Raw genomic sequence first — 13,732 nt, 5'->3', positions numbered from 1 at the left:
TCATATGAACTCTACTGCTGCCAAATTGTGCCATATTTATTACATATTAAAAGTTTGGCAAGGCTCAGTTCTCAGCTGGTAGCTGGTTTGTGAAGCTTATTTTTCCCAGCTTACATTCCTGCATGGATCATAGCATTATTAAAGCTTCCAAATGACCTTCCTAGTCTCCTTTCCAGGCTACTGTTGTTCTCAGTCTTTTATTCACAGTGAGGAGGAGGACATAATTATTTTCCTGCCTATTCCATATTCTTGCTTGCTTCCACACATACTTCTAAGCATTGCTATCAGCTTCAAGCTTTCTACCAGTTTTTCAGTGTGCATGGCACTTTATCTGCTCAGCTTTTCCAAAGTCTGCTTTCAAACAAGACTAAGGATGGGCATGTAATGCCAGTGGCCTAACATATTCCAAAGGCTATCAATGAATAGCCACTAACTACAGCTATTGTGGCTCCAAAAATACTTGAAAACTTTGGAAATTATTTGCTTCTTGTTTAGGAGCAAGAGTTTCTGAGTACTGCACCTCATGTTCTGTGGAAAGTTTAATTATGACCACAGCAACTGCCGAAGCTATGTGAATACAATTTGATTAAGCCAAAAAATCAGATCCTTTTTTTTTTTATGCTGTTGTTGTCCTATTAAAGCTCAGGCATAGTTCAAATTCTACACTGATAAAATTTTAAGTAATAGTCTAGATCAAGTACCTGTGACCTGTCAGCATCTTCTCTATCACTGATCACACCATAACATTTACATGCCTTCAGGTTCTAGCAAGGTGAGGTTGTGTTCCACCAGACTCAGCGGTCCCAGATTTCGGTATCAGCTGATGGCTGGTTTCTGTTCCACCACTTCTTGGTCAGACAGATAGTCCTGGTCACGAAGGAAATAGTGCTGTGGGGCACACGCCTTCAACCTGCAAGCAATTCCAGCACAACACTCCTATCTCGTTAAACCTGGGCAGTTCACTTAGTCAGACTCAATGATCTCTTACTCAGATAGTTTTACGTGGAAGAGTCACAGCCAGTCAGCTTTTTGTAGCATCCAAAGGTGGTCTGAAAAACAACCATCAGAAAAGCTGTTTTGTGCAGCTCTTCCCACAACTCTTGTTCATGCATGTCCTTTAGGAGCTAACTCAGAGGAGTGCCATCACCTCTGAAGCTGGAGTAGAGCAGCAGTGTACACCTCACTGCTCTCAGTTTAAGTATCAGGCATAAGGGATTAGTTCCTCTGAGTGAGCAGGATCTGTATAGAAATAAGGGAAAAGTGCTTAGTAAAGTCAACAACTACCTGGAAATGGGAACAGCTCTGGCTTCAGGGCTGTATCCTGACATGACCTGCTGCTGTTGATCTGTGGACTGGTGGAGAGATATTTGTTGATGATATCCTGTTAATTTAAAATTAGTTATTTTGTGTCAATTTGGGAGAGAAGGAGAAAAATTGTTATGCATATCCAGATATACTTTACTCAGAAGTGTGAGAAGGGGGAATACCAACCAGTGAGATGGGAACGAGTGAAGTGTAAATTAATAGCTGTAGGGAAGGCCAGACTGCATGAGCCAGCAACAAGGCAGCCTAGGATGGAGTCACTGCCAGAGACCCAAGTAACAATCTTGGCCAGTGCACTCAGTGTTGTGACCTGAAGGGCAGAAAAGAGCACGTTGTGAGCCAAAGTGAAGATGCTGTACAGCCATGACATTCATCACCACGGCTGCTTGGGCACTGTGGTGGTGACAGCCCTGTTGCCTGGCAGCTTCAGAAAACTGCTTCACTCTTTTATACCTGTTGAATGAGTGGACAAGGTTCACTGAACTTCCTTGTGTCAACACAAAAGCAGCACAAGTCAGCTGGAGCTTGGAGATTAAGCTGCCTATAGCATGGTCCTCCAAGAAGACTAAAGGCTATTTAAAATAATAATATTAAACCCCAACCAACTAAACAAACAGAAAACCCAAATAAAACAAGTGCTATTATAATACCAACTAAAATACTGGTGAGTTTGCAGGCAATCAATTAGAAAGAAAAGGCTTTACATCTTTTATTGCCTGCTGTGTCCTCGAAAGATTAACCTCTGCTTTGAACTGTGATTCTCACCATCTCAGAGGCAGATCTGCAGAAAAATACTCCCACAATTTATTTCTCAGAAGGTTATTTCCATTGTTTTCAAGGCCTAGTTTCTGACTTCCCTTTTCATGACCTGAATATTGCCAGCTCCTCACATGACTTTCAGGCTGCCATCTCCGGCAGCTTCTTTTCTCCAGGCAGGTTTGATCATCATCAAGGCATAATTACCCCATCCCTGTATGGGATTCCACCTGATCCATCTTTAAAGGAACAAACAGAGCAAGTATTGCCCATCACAATCAGACTAATTTCCAGCTTCTCTGTAAACACTAGAAGTACACTTGACACATCATACAAAACCACAGCTCACAGCATAAAGCCCTTTACCTTGAAAAAATGAAAAAAAAATCACTTCCATTTACAATGGATCCTATGCAATGTAATGCAAAAATGATATGAGAGCTAATATTTTCTTCATTGGTAATATGGCTTTATCCATGAATTCTGAACTCTTAAGATGCACAATCTGATTTTTCACTCCAGTCCTTTTTATAGTTATTGGTACTGTAAGTGAGTGTTAGTAAAACAGGTATATACAAAACAAGTGATCCAAACCAGCTAGGTGAAATGTTGGACTAGAGTATCATTATCCCTCATCTAGCACCATCTCTTGTGACCAGAACTGTTTTCATGCAAGACCTTAATGTGGTCAGGCAGTTCAGAGAATGAGCAGACAGCAGAACCTGGGTTTGATAAACAGGTTCTGTAATCAATGCACTGGCACTTGGTGTCTCACATTAACACCTTATCTTCCCATAAGAGCATGACTACCAGTTAAATTGAAAGGACATGGGTGGGATGGAGACCTATGTGCTAGTGCCCTAAAAGAACCAGTAATTACATAATGGAGTTGCTCCTCCCTGAAAATAACCAATGGATCATTGTGGGGAAAAAATATATCATCCCACCCATAAAGATACTGTACGTAAGTAAACATCTCTTCTGTGTTCAGTTGTGTCAAAGGCTCCGTGATGATATGATGAAATTAAAATTGCCTGACCATAGCCAAATGATCAAAGAAATAAGAGCAGCCTCAGCTGTCCTCAGATTTAAAGTTACAGGACTCATGAAGTGTCTAGATGTCACCACGCTTCTTTCATCATCGTCATCTAAATTGTCTTCCACACCAGCAAAAGAACTTCAAAGAGTATTGAGAAACTTTCAGTAAAGGGTCACAGAAGCTTCAGTTCTGGAATACACCACTGTGGTGATGCTATTTTTGGTTGGCTGGTCCAGCCTGCCTCCTGACAAATTTTTGTCAGATGTATTTCAACTGAAGAGAAGCTCTTCACTGTATCAAGACAGGGACCAGCAAGGTGCTACTCTTGTCTCCTGCTTTCCTCTGAGGAAACTACACTGTGATTGTAGCACAGCTGTAATTACCTTCAATGCTGAATCTGTTCCAGGAAAGTTTTTTGGTCATGCTAGCATGCAAATGCTACTAAACAAAAGCCAAGACACTTTACAGGCAAGATTGCAGCTGGGGAAAGGGGATAAAAACTGTTCAGCAGCACATGTTCTCCTAGGTGGTTTCAGGCTTGGCACACCAGTGATGTATTGTTGCAGAAAAAGGTTGCTGTTTTGGGGCAATTTTTTGTAATTTTTCTTCAAGAAGAGATTTAATGGCCTCTCAATTCTGTGGAAAATTAAATGAGATTGAGACACACTTGTTATGCACAGGTACACTGTAGCTGGCTTTACTTACTTAGCTGGTTTTTTCATCTTACTGAAATTTTCTAACTCAAAGTTAAACAAGTTACAGGATTTCAGCAAATGAACTCTTTGACTTTTCCAGTAGGAATTCTTATTAACTTTTCCAGTGGAGACATGCATCTTAGTTTAGTAACTTTAGGCCTACTGGCTAATGCTTGCCTTGCTTTTGCTTCTGTAAGTCTCTTAAAAGTATTGCTGTGCCTTTCCTCGGGGGTCTGCAGACCACAGATTGGAAGTCACTGTGCTAAGGTACTGTGAAAACAAATGAGATGGAGGTCACAGCAGGCAGACTCTTTTCTGAAAGGAGACAAGGCAAGCTGAAGATGGAGACAGTATTCTTATTGCGAGTCACAAGCTCTTCTGACTCCAGTCTGAGCCTACAATTTGCAATACTGTCACAGTCTGCTGCCTCTGTCACTGGTAGCCTGTATCTCCATTAGCAGGGATGAAATTTGGATTTGTCAACATAAAAAGCTTGTTTCCTTCTTTTGTTCCCCCACCTCAAAAAGGCTAAAACCAAAAGAGACCACTTCACTGATGCCTGCAAAGCCTGAGACAGTGGCTCCCAAGACATGCAAACTGTTTCCATCTTATACCTGATGGTAGGTCCTAGGAAGAGTAGTTCACAGATGGACGAAGGAATCACAGCTTGTCCTAGAAAGGATCCTTGACACAAACCTAATCTAGAGAAGGTTTATTGTACAGAAAAAACAGAGTAAGCTTTCTGTAGGCTTCAGAGCTTCAAACTGTATAATCATTTCAGAGTCAATAAAGGCAGATATTAAAAGGCACATACCTTATCTTTGGATTTTTACTCACATGGCAGACCAATCCAATACTGTTTATTACAAATATCTATTGGTGCACTTTCAGGTTGTCATTGAAGTCATTCTGAATGGCCTTTATAAAGACAGCTTTCTTTATATGGAATCAAACCAATGTGTGGAAAGTTGCTTTCCTTTTTTCCTTTTTAATGAACTTACAGTGTTTTGAGGTTATTGACACAGTACCTTTGCTTTGAGGTTGTTATTCACTTGACTCTAATTGCTGTGCTGGAATAATTTTGCTCTGTATTACACCGCTGCACCAAGAGTTTCAAGAACAAACCTCTGGAACTAGGTGCCTGTGTTAGTACATGGGTTTCTGAGAAGTACAGAAAACCCATTTGCTCTCAAATTCAATGGCTACATACTTAGACTTTTTAGGAAGCCAAGCTACTAACCTATGACACTCTCCTGAATGCATTGGCATTTGTTTTCTTAGCAACCTTTAAAGAATTTGATTTTAAGAGATTGAAGACAGTTTAAGGACAGTTTAGACTCTAATTTTATAAAGAAGAGAGTTTAAAAGGCAATTTAAAGAATAACATGCAAAGACTTTAAGAACTCTTTAGCTTGTTTGGAGCAGGGAATTGGATTAGATGATCTCTGAGGGTCCTTTCCATCCTCAGTCTTTCTATGATTCTGAATCTCATGAGAAAGTTTTCTCTCGCATCAAAAAACCACAAATTCACTCACTGCTAAAATAAGGAAGTCGGACTAACATTGTTCTCCACTTGTAGAAGAATGTTGCCCATCCTATGGCCAACTTGCGACTGGAGTAAGGCAACAGTGTCTGGAATGAAGTGGGTAAAGTTACATTATCAAAGGAAGTTGATTCAGTGTCATTGGCAGACAAACTGCAGAGGCATGTAATTAATATTGATTGAGCCAGACTTTACCACACATTTATTAAGAACATTACATTAAAAATCAGAGGCATACATTTTGATTTTGCAGCAGATTCTTTAAGGATGGGAGACAGTTGCCTGGCAACTTCTGGTCTCATCACCCTTTCATTAAATGTTGTGTGTAACAGTTTTCCTCTACTACTTTGAATTTAAAAGCTTCACTGAATAATGAAAAGAAGTCAGAAGCATATTTAACAATAGTTCTGTATTGTTAGCATAAATAATATCCTCATTTTACTTCCTTTACCCATCAGCAGTAGAGTCTAGAAAAAACATGTCTGACTCCCTTGTTATTTCTTTGCACCACACTGCATATGAAACTGTGCAATTGTCAGTGCCAAGCATCTTTGCCCTGAAGAACTGAGTCTGGAAGAAGCTGGGCAGAGATGAGCTAAGAAATACAGGGGTTAGCAGTTGGGTTTTTTTCCAGCAGTAGAGTTTAAAGGAATTTTTTTTTTCTTTGGCTAGAGTTGTCACCACTGAAAATGAAACTTTGGTCCTGTATCATGTAAGTTTTGAAAACGTATTTTCAGGATGGGAACCAAACAGCTCGTCTTTCAGTGAGACATGCAAAAACCACTTTCTGGTGACACTTGTCTGTGGTACTGCCTTGGGATAAACTGCTAATGGAAAGTTGTCTAACTCAGCCTCCAAATGCAATAATGCTTTTCCCAGGCAGGCACACATTGAAAAATGCTTCTAAAAGCCAGTCCTAACACTGGCAGCATATGAAAGCTAGTTTGCTCTTATTCTCCTTCCTAACTTCTTTTCTTCTACTAAAGTATACTTCAGGATGCATTGTAAATTCAGTTACGTAACATTTTCCAGAAGGTTTTCAGTGAAAGACTGCAGGAGGTCATTAAGTGATTGTCCCTTCTGCAGGTCACTAAGTGATTGTCCCTTCTGCTTGATCAATTGGGATTGATCTGTCAGTCTTTCTTTGTTTTGGTATCATAAATCCTTTGACCTCCAGTGAGTGAAATAAGTGTAAATCCTGTGTGCTGCAGGTCTATGCCAGCTGGATCAGATTAAGAGGGTGGGGTAACACTGGGGATTAATTATGTGGAGAAAAAAGGGAACAAGAAGGGACACATAGATACCATCCCCAGAACTTCCTGGGAGGAGACTGCTAGTGTGCACTTAGTTAAGAGGCTGATATCATCCAGAGAGGAGTTTGTGCCGTCAGCAGGACTTGCTGGCTTGGAGAAAGCTCTCTGATACTCTTCAGAGTGGGGCTGTGTAAGAGGTATGGTCTAAGTCATGGCATAAAAACAGAGCTTCTTTGGCACCCTGTGGGTCCATCTCTTGTATTCATTCCACTAGCAGAGTGACCTGCTCTGTGGGGAGACAAGCTGTTGTGCTGTGAGCACAGGAGGTGGTGGTGCTGAAGAAACTGGTGAATCTCATGCTCAGCCCATGAGATTTGACAAGTCTGGAGTAACACAAAGACTGAGGCCTTTTTTAAATTGCATCTTAACCTCGGGTGTGATTTAAAGCCAAGATGCTTAAACTTGTGCCAGTACTTATGTGGGCACTTGTTTCAATTTAATTTGATTAAACATTTAAAGTGTAATGAGAAACGCCGTCTTAGCATTGGGGAAAAAAGGATGTAAGTTATTTTCCCTGTGGACAAAACCTTGCTTTCCAAATTTTCAGTTCTTATGTGTGAATTGCTCAAAAGAGAATGTTCTTTGCATTTTGTATCTGACCTGTGGTAAGGAAAGAAAAACTAGAACCACCTAAAATTTGGCAAAAGTATATGTTAAAATCAGTATCAAACTTTATTAGATTCATGCAAATAGTAAAGTCACATAGTATTATTAAGGTCATACAACCAGCTGGGCCCGTGTCTTCCTCTCATCCATTATTTGCCTGGGGAAGATGCAGAACCTAAATGCAATATGAAGTCAGGAAAATCAACTGAGTTTTAACAGTAAAATTGGGTTTTGCAAAATATTCCACTTAAAGAAGCATGAACTCCAAGTTAATGAGTGCATGCTCTAGAACAGTCCTTCTGCAATTTACCTTTCCATTATGCCAGGCCATCTTTTTTCTTACCCCCAAATGCTGTGCATTATTTCTAGGGGCAGATAATAGTCCTGGTCTGGTAGGTCCTACTGTACACCCTAAATGTAAACTATGGCAGAGAGAAGTGGCAAATAACATGGGAGTAGTGGGTCTTTTTCTCAGTCTCCAAGATAAGGCAGTGCATGAACGAAGTAAATTGGAACCAAGGTAGGATGAAGGGGATGTACCAAGGCCTATGTAAGTCAGATCCTAATTGCAGGATCCTCTTTGTTCCCTATGTACAGAGTTCAGGCAGCCATGGGACTCTAGACCAAATGCAGCTTTTGCTGACTGTAGGAGACTTTTTAGCTGTTTAGGCTTTGAGCCCCAAACCCTGTGTAAGAATTGATTTTTAGGCAATTTTTTGTCACATTTGAAGTGAAACTTATTTCTCACATCTGTCTAACAGTATGTGTTTTCTTCTCCCCCGGGAGCAGTGGAGTGAAGTGCAGCAGATGATAAATGGTACCCCAATCTACATGTACCAGGACTGCAGTGTGCTCTCCGAGGGTGACACCGATCACTGGCTTCGCACCAACTGGATTTATCGGGGTGAGGCAGCTTCGCGCATTTATGTGGAGCTAAAGTTTACTGTGAGGGACTGCAAGAGCTTCAAAGGTGAAGTGGTGACCTGCAAAGAGACCTTCAATCTCTATTACATGGAATCTGAACAAGATGTTGGGATCCAGTTCCGCCGCCCGCTGTTCACCAAGGTCTGTATTGCTGGGGGTGAAGACTGAGTCATATCTTTCGGCTTAAACTTGTCATATCTTTCAGCTTAAGCTAGGTGTGTCTTGCTGGCTGGGACAGGCCAGGAGAACCAGCATCTGGGGAAGGGCATGGATAGTAAGTGCTGTCCTTAGAGTAAACTTTACCCCCAGTGCCCTCTGTAATGCTAAGAGCAGACTTTGCCACAGGAGGCATAGGAGGTTTCAAATGAGATCAGAGCTGTGTTCTGCGTAACCTCTTATTTAACCAGACACCACGTAGGTAAGGGTTCTAAAAGGTTGTGACAGGGCTGAATGGTTACACCAATTTTTAGAAAGAGTGAAGCAGAGACCAAAGGAATTTTACTTGCCTTAGGGAATAAAACAAGCTTAGACCAGGCAAAGAACAGAATCCATTTCAGGTCTCAGTGGTCCTGATTATTTACTCTGATTGCCATAAGATAAAGGGTCTTGTTTCATAAACCTGGAGGTGATGGTTTGCTACAGTGAAATTCTCCCTGGTGTGAAGGTATACTGCTGTATTTTACCTGCTGTTTTCCTCAACATTGTGCCCTCTTGCCACAGAAACATTGGAATTACAGAATAGAGAACCTCTGCTTTTTTTTTTTTTTCCAGAGGAAATTCTTTAAGCCAGTTCTGTTCTAATAGAAGCCATAGACCTAAATTATTTCAATGCCCTTTGCTTTGCAGTTTAAATGGGATGTGATGGAAACAAAGAATAGGCCACCACAGGCCTTTAGAGCAAACCTCTGGTAACTGATTCCCGTCTCTCCCCAGTGCTCCTCCACCTCCCCTGCAGCCTACAACATGAATTGGTGCGATACCTCCACAACTCCTAAACATGCCTTATGATCCCTGCCAAATGCAGCTGCTCTACAGGGCCTTTCATCTCCCATCCAACTACAAGGAGTGGGTGGTGTCATACAGTGGGAAGGGGCCTGCGGAGGAGAGTTATCAGGCTCTCCCACCAAGAAGAAAGGCCACTCCACCTGCAGTCCAGCTCTTCCATGTCACAGGGTGTCACAGGGGCCTTTCCCATTTGCTCAAGCATGGAAAATATCCTCTCTCACTCACACACACATACACTCTTATCCTTTGTTTGCAGAGGCAGTGGGAATGCAAAAGCATGGGAGCATTTTTCACCCAAGTACCTACAGTGCTGAAATATGTTGAGTGCTGCACAAGGCACCTTACAATAGATAATCTGAACTGCAGCAACTACAGCCTAAAAACAAGTGGCTGTAATTACCTGGTTGTTCTGAAAACACAGCTCTTGAGTGGTGTTGTGAATTTACTGCATGCAATTTGCAAACAAAGAAAATTATCACAGAAAAAAGATTTGCTCCTGTAAGGGGCAGTTCCTGAAGACCTTTGAAATAAGAGATTCGGAACACAGGGTACTGTGGAAGACCAGTGAATGACTATAAAGCAGTTGAAGGAGATGATGGATGGAAGGTATAGAGGTAGGAAAAGATGCCTGCCCCATTTTTAGCACCTCTTCCAAGTGCAAAGAAAGCATGCAGTGCAGTAGCATTAGATGCAGTTGACCAGACATCCCCAAAAAGGCCTTAGTGTAAAAGAGGCTTGAGAGGCATGGGTATCTCAGCTGCTGTGGCCTGCTCAGATGGTAAAGCTATTGTCTTTCTCTTTCTCACGCAGCTCAACACTGTGGCAGCAGATCGAAGTTTCACAAGCAGAGACATCGAGTCGGGGGCCATGCAGCTGAACACAGAAGTGTGCCCAATTGGGAAGCTCTCTCGCCGGGGCTTCTACCTGGCTTTCCAGAACTCTGGGGCTTGTGTGGCGATGGTGTCTGTCCGAGTGTATTACAAGACTTGCCCGGAGGCGGTGCGGGGCCTAGCCCGCTTTCCAGAGACGCTGGCAGGGTCAGAGGGGCTGACAGAAGTGCCTGGGGTCTGCGTGGAGTATGCAGCTGAAGAAGTGGGCTCCCCCCCCAGGATGCACTGCAGCACTGATGGGGAGTGGCTGGTACCAGTGGGCCAATGCCTTTGTGCTGTGGGGTTTGAGGAAGTCGATGGGAGCTGCGTAGGTGAGTATGCAGACACTAGCTGTAGGCCATGGGAGACGTTCCAGAGAGCTAGAGATCAGTGTATCTGTAAGCAGAAGGTGGGATCAGAAGAGTTAGTGTGGTCTACCTCTCCCTTGCCTACCCTCTGTATCTTGTATCTTTCCTTCTCCTTAGCTGCTCTTTTTTAGTTGTGATTTTTCTCCTCATGTGTCAAGTGTAAGACCTGCACACACCTCTCCACTCCCTCTTGGGCTTCATCCAGGAGCTTTCAGCTCTGGAGCTAGTTTCTGCGAGCTGTAACTATGTGATTGACACTGACTCACTCAACAACTGGTTCTCAACCCTTGAACAGTAGCCTTGTTCTCCCAGGGCAGATGGGTCAGACACACAAAGCAGGGCATTTGTCCCGTGACTAGAAAGCTGAGAGGCAGAGGGGACAAGTTTCTCCTCCGTTCCTCGTTCCTCTTGGACTGGGATGGCTCTTCTGCCATGGGAAACCATGTAAAGCATATTGCGCAATACTGTGGTGCCAGCTCTTCTGAAGAGCGATTAGCTAGCAAGAGTTACCAGAGTACTGGAGCCACTGCAAGCAAGGGTTGTTGGAGTAAGAAGTGCAGGGCTCTCCCTTGGTTGCAGAGGGGACAAGATTCAGCTTCTTAAGGCAACTTAGTTTGATATGTGTGGTGTTTCAGGGGATATGTTTTACTGCAGGGAAAGAAGTAGAAGACAGCAGATCTCTGCTCTTGTTGCCAGAGCTTTATAGCACAAGGGTAGGGCCACAGGGATCCACACAGTGTTCTCAGATTCAGCAGGTGCCCCATGTCTCTGCTTTGCTCTGCTACAGGGGTCTGGTGTCTCTATGAATCCCTACTGCTTGCTGCTCATTTTGCTTGGGGAGCTGAAGAAGGTTGAAGCACAAGATCCTTGCCCTCCTCCAGCAATCCCCTCTCCTTGCACAGCCCAGCCAGTTTTTCCACTTAGGTGCTACAGAGCTCTCCCCGCCCTCCTGAGAGCACTCCTGTGGGAAGGGGCAGGGAAGCTGTCATGTCTGGACAAGCCTCGCCTGCTATCGCAGCACAGGTTCATTCTACATCTGTGCTTTCATCCCACTCCGCCCAAGTACAGCTGCAGCCAGAAGTATGTTTTGCAGGATTAGTAGGGACTGGGGAGGTCTCCCAGGAGAGGAAGGGAAGGGGGGAGAACTTAGCAGGAATCGGGAGAGGTACTTCATGACCAGAATAGTATCTTATTGGAGCATCAGGGGAGAAGGTGAGTGCAGGAGGGTATCTTGGATCTGCTCCCTCAACAGAAAAGACCAGACTGTACAATGGAGTGGGAGGAATCCAGCTCAGGATAAAGACTGAAATCACAGCTTTTACTTTGTCCTCAGAACAGAGGAGGACTTCTTCAAACATGTGAAGTGTCACAGGATGGAAGACCTTGCAGTGTCATTCTGAGTTTTGCCTAGAGTACGGAGCAAAAAAAAAAGAGGGGGAAAGCTGCACCTTTGCCTTTTAACAGGGAAAAGAACCTGGCCTTTGTTACAGGATGGGACACAACAGAAAGCCAGAGGGTCAGGTCCTTAACTAGTCCCCTCAATCTGTCAGTGAATTCCCAGCAGTAAAAAGATCTGCTGGGTGCAGAACGGCTCAGCCACCGCACAGTCCCAGAGAAGCTGTGCCTGCCCCACAGCATTCAGACTTCGCTGCCCATAAACGCAAAGCTCGTGATTAACTTCCTCAAGTATGTAATTTGCTGTGCCCACGGAGGCTGGTTGTGCCCCGGCCTGTGCCCTGGCTCCTTGCTGGGCTCTGCAGGGTGGCAGGTGAGCCGAGCTTCCCGACAGCCCCGGTCTGCTGCCTGCAGCCTTCCCGGCCTGGCTGGCAGACTCACCAGGGGCACCTGCAGGAATAAGGACTGAAGGGAGCGCCCCAGCCATCCTCTCTGCCCTCTGGTGCTTGGTGAGCAGGCCCTTTCCCAGGCTTGTTTTTCCCATCGCGCCGCCCGGAGCGGGTGCCCAAGGCCCGGGGAAACCGGGAGCCAGCGGGGCTGGGCGGGGGCCGAGGCTGCTGGCGGTGCGCCCGCCTCCCCCGCCCCGGCGGCGGCCGCGGGCAGCCTCCCCTCCACCTCCGCAGCCCCGGGGCAGGGCGGGGGGAGCCGGGAGCCCCGGCAGGCCCGTCCTCACCGCCGGCCCCAGCGCCGGGCCGGGCCGGGCCGGGGCCGCTCCGCGCCGCCCTGGGGCGGGGCCGGGCAGGGCTCCGCGGGCCGCTCCCGCCCCCTGCCGGCCGCCGCCGCGTGTCGCCGGTGTCCCCGGTGCTGTGGTCACCTCCCGGGTTTGTGCCGCCGCCCGAGTACCCCGTGCAGCTCCCACACTGCTGCCTCTCTGCCAGCCTCTTGTCTCCCTGCAAGGCATCTCCTGCTTGGAGGGGCTCGGCACCGCGGGTGGCTCAGCAGGTGTGGGCGCTGGGCTGGAGTGGCGCTGGAGCTCGGAGCTGCAGGAACAGAGGCTCTGCTGGGGTCGGAGTTCCCTGTTCTGGAACAAGTCTTATGAGGAGCGGCTGGAGGAGCTGGGGGCGTTCGGCACGGAGGCTCAGGGGAGACCTTACCACTCTCTACAAACGCTTGAAAGGAGGGTGTAGCCAGGTGGGCATCAGCTTCTTCTCCCAGGCAAGCAGTGACAGGACAAGAGGACATAGTCTTTAGCTGGTTTAGGTTGGACATTAGGAAGAATTTCTTCACGGAAGGGGTGATTAGACATTGGAATGGGCTGCCCATGGAGGTGGTGGAGTCACCATCCCCGGAGCTGTTTAAGGAAAGGCTGGATGTGGCACTTTGTGCCATGGTCTAGTTGCCATCGTGGTGTTCAGTCACAGGTTGAACTTGATGATCTCAGAGATCTTTTCCAGCCTAATTAATTCTGTGATTCTTGCAAAGGTTCCCAACCCCAAATTTCTCTAATTTACTTGCAGACGGTCTCAGTCTGATAAGAGTCTATGTATATTGTATGGTATCGGTGGCAGGTAGTAGTATACAGGCGACATCAGACTCTCTGTGTTATACAAGAATGTGGCCATGCACTTCCTTTGTTTTTCATGTCAAAGCTCTCCTGACCCAAACTGATCCAATGTCACGAACTCTCAAATCTTATGCTGGGGCAAAGTGGCAGGAGGCCTCAAGACTTTCATCTTCAGTGCAGCATGTAGAAGCGTTCTCAGTTGTGAGCAGCCTGAAGAGCAAAGTAACTTTTACTGCCTGTTTCTCAAAGGGATGATTTGATCTGGAGCATTAATGGAATCTCTTTGTGCTGTGACAATCAATACTTGAGCCTTTTAATTATTTTCAATGGCC

General features: G+C 45.3%; 1 protein-coding gene across 1 annotated transcript in view; it reads left to right on the top strand.

Moving 5' to 3' along the window:
- The window catches only part of EPHA1 (EPH receptor A1), a 34,567-nt gene that overhangs the window by 7,335 nt on the left and 13,500 nt on the right, over positions 1–13,732 (top strand). Inside the window, 2 exon segments of the mRNA XM_066175367.1 lie at positions 8,065–8,340; positions 10,015–10,405. Of these exon segments, the coding sequence (XP_066031464.1) occupies positions 8,065–8,340; positions 10,015–10,405 (667 nt within the window).

This window comes from Chamaea fasciata, unplaced genomic scaffold (assembly GCF_029207755.1).
Source record: "Chamaea fasciata isolate MVZ Bird 193981 ecotype frontalis unplaced genomic scaffold, bChaFas1.0.hap1 SCAF_2, whole genome shotgun sequence".
NCBI lineage: Eukaryota > Metazoa > Chordata > Aves > Passeriformes > Sylviidae > Chamaea > Chamaea fasciata.
The sequence above is the reverse complement of the archived record's forward strand: the minus strand, read 5'-3'. Positions and strand labels throughout refer to the sequence as shown.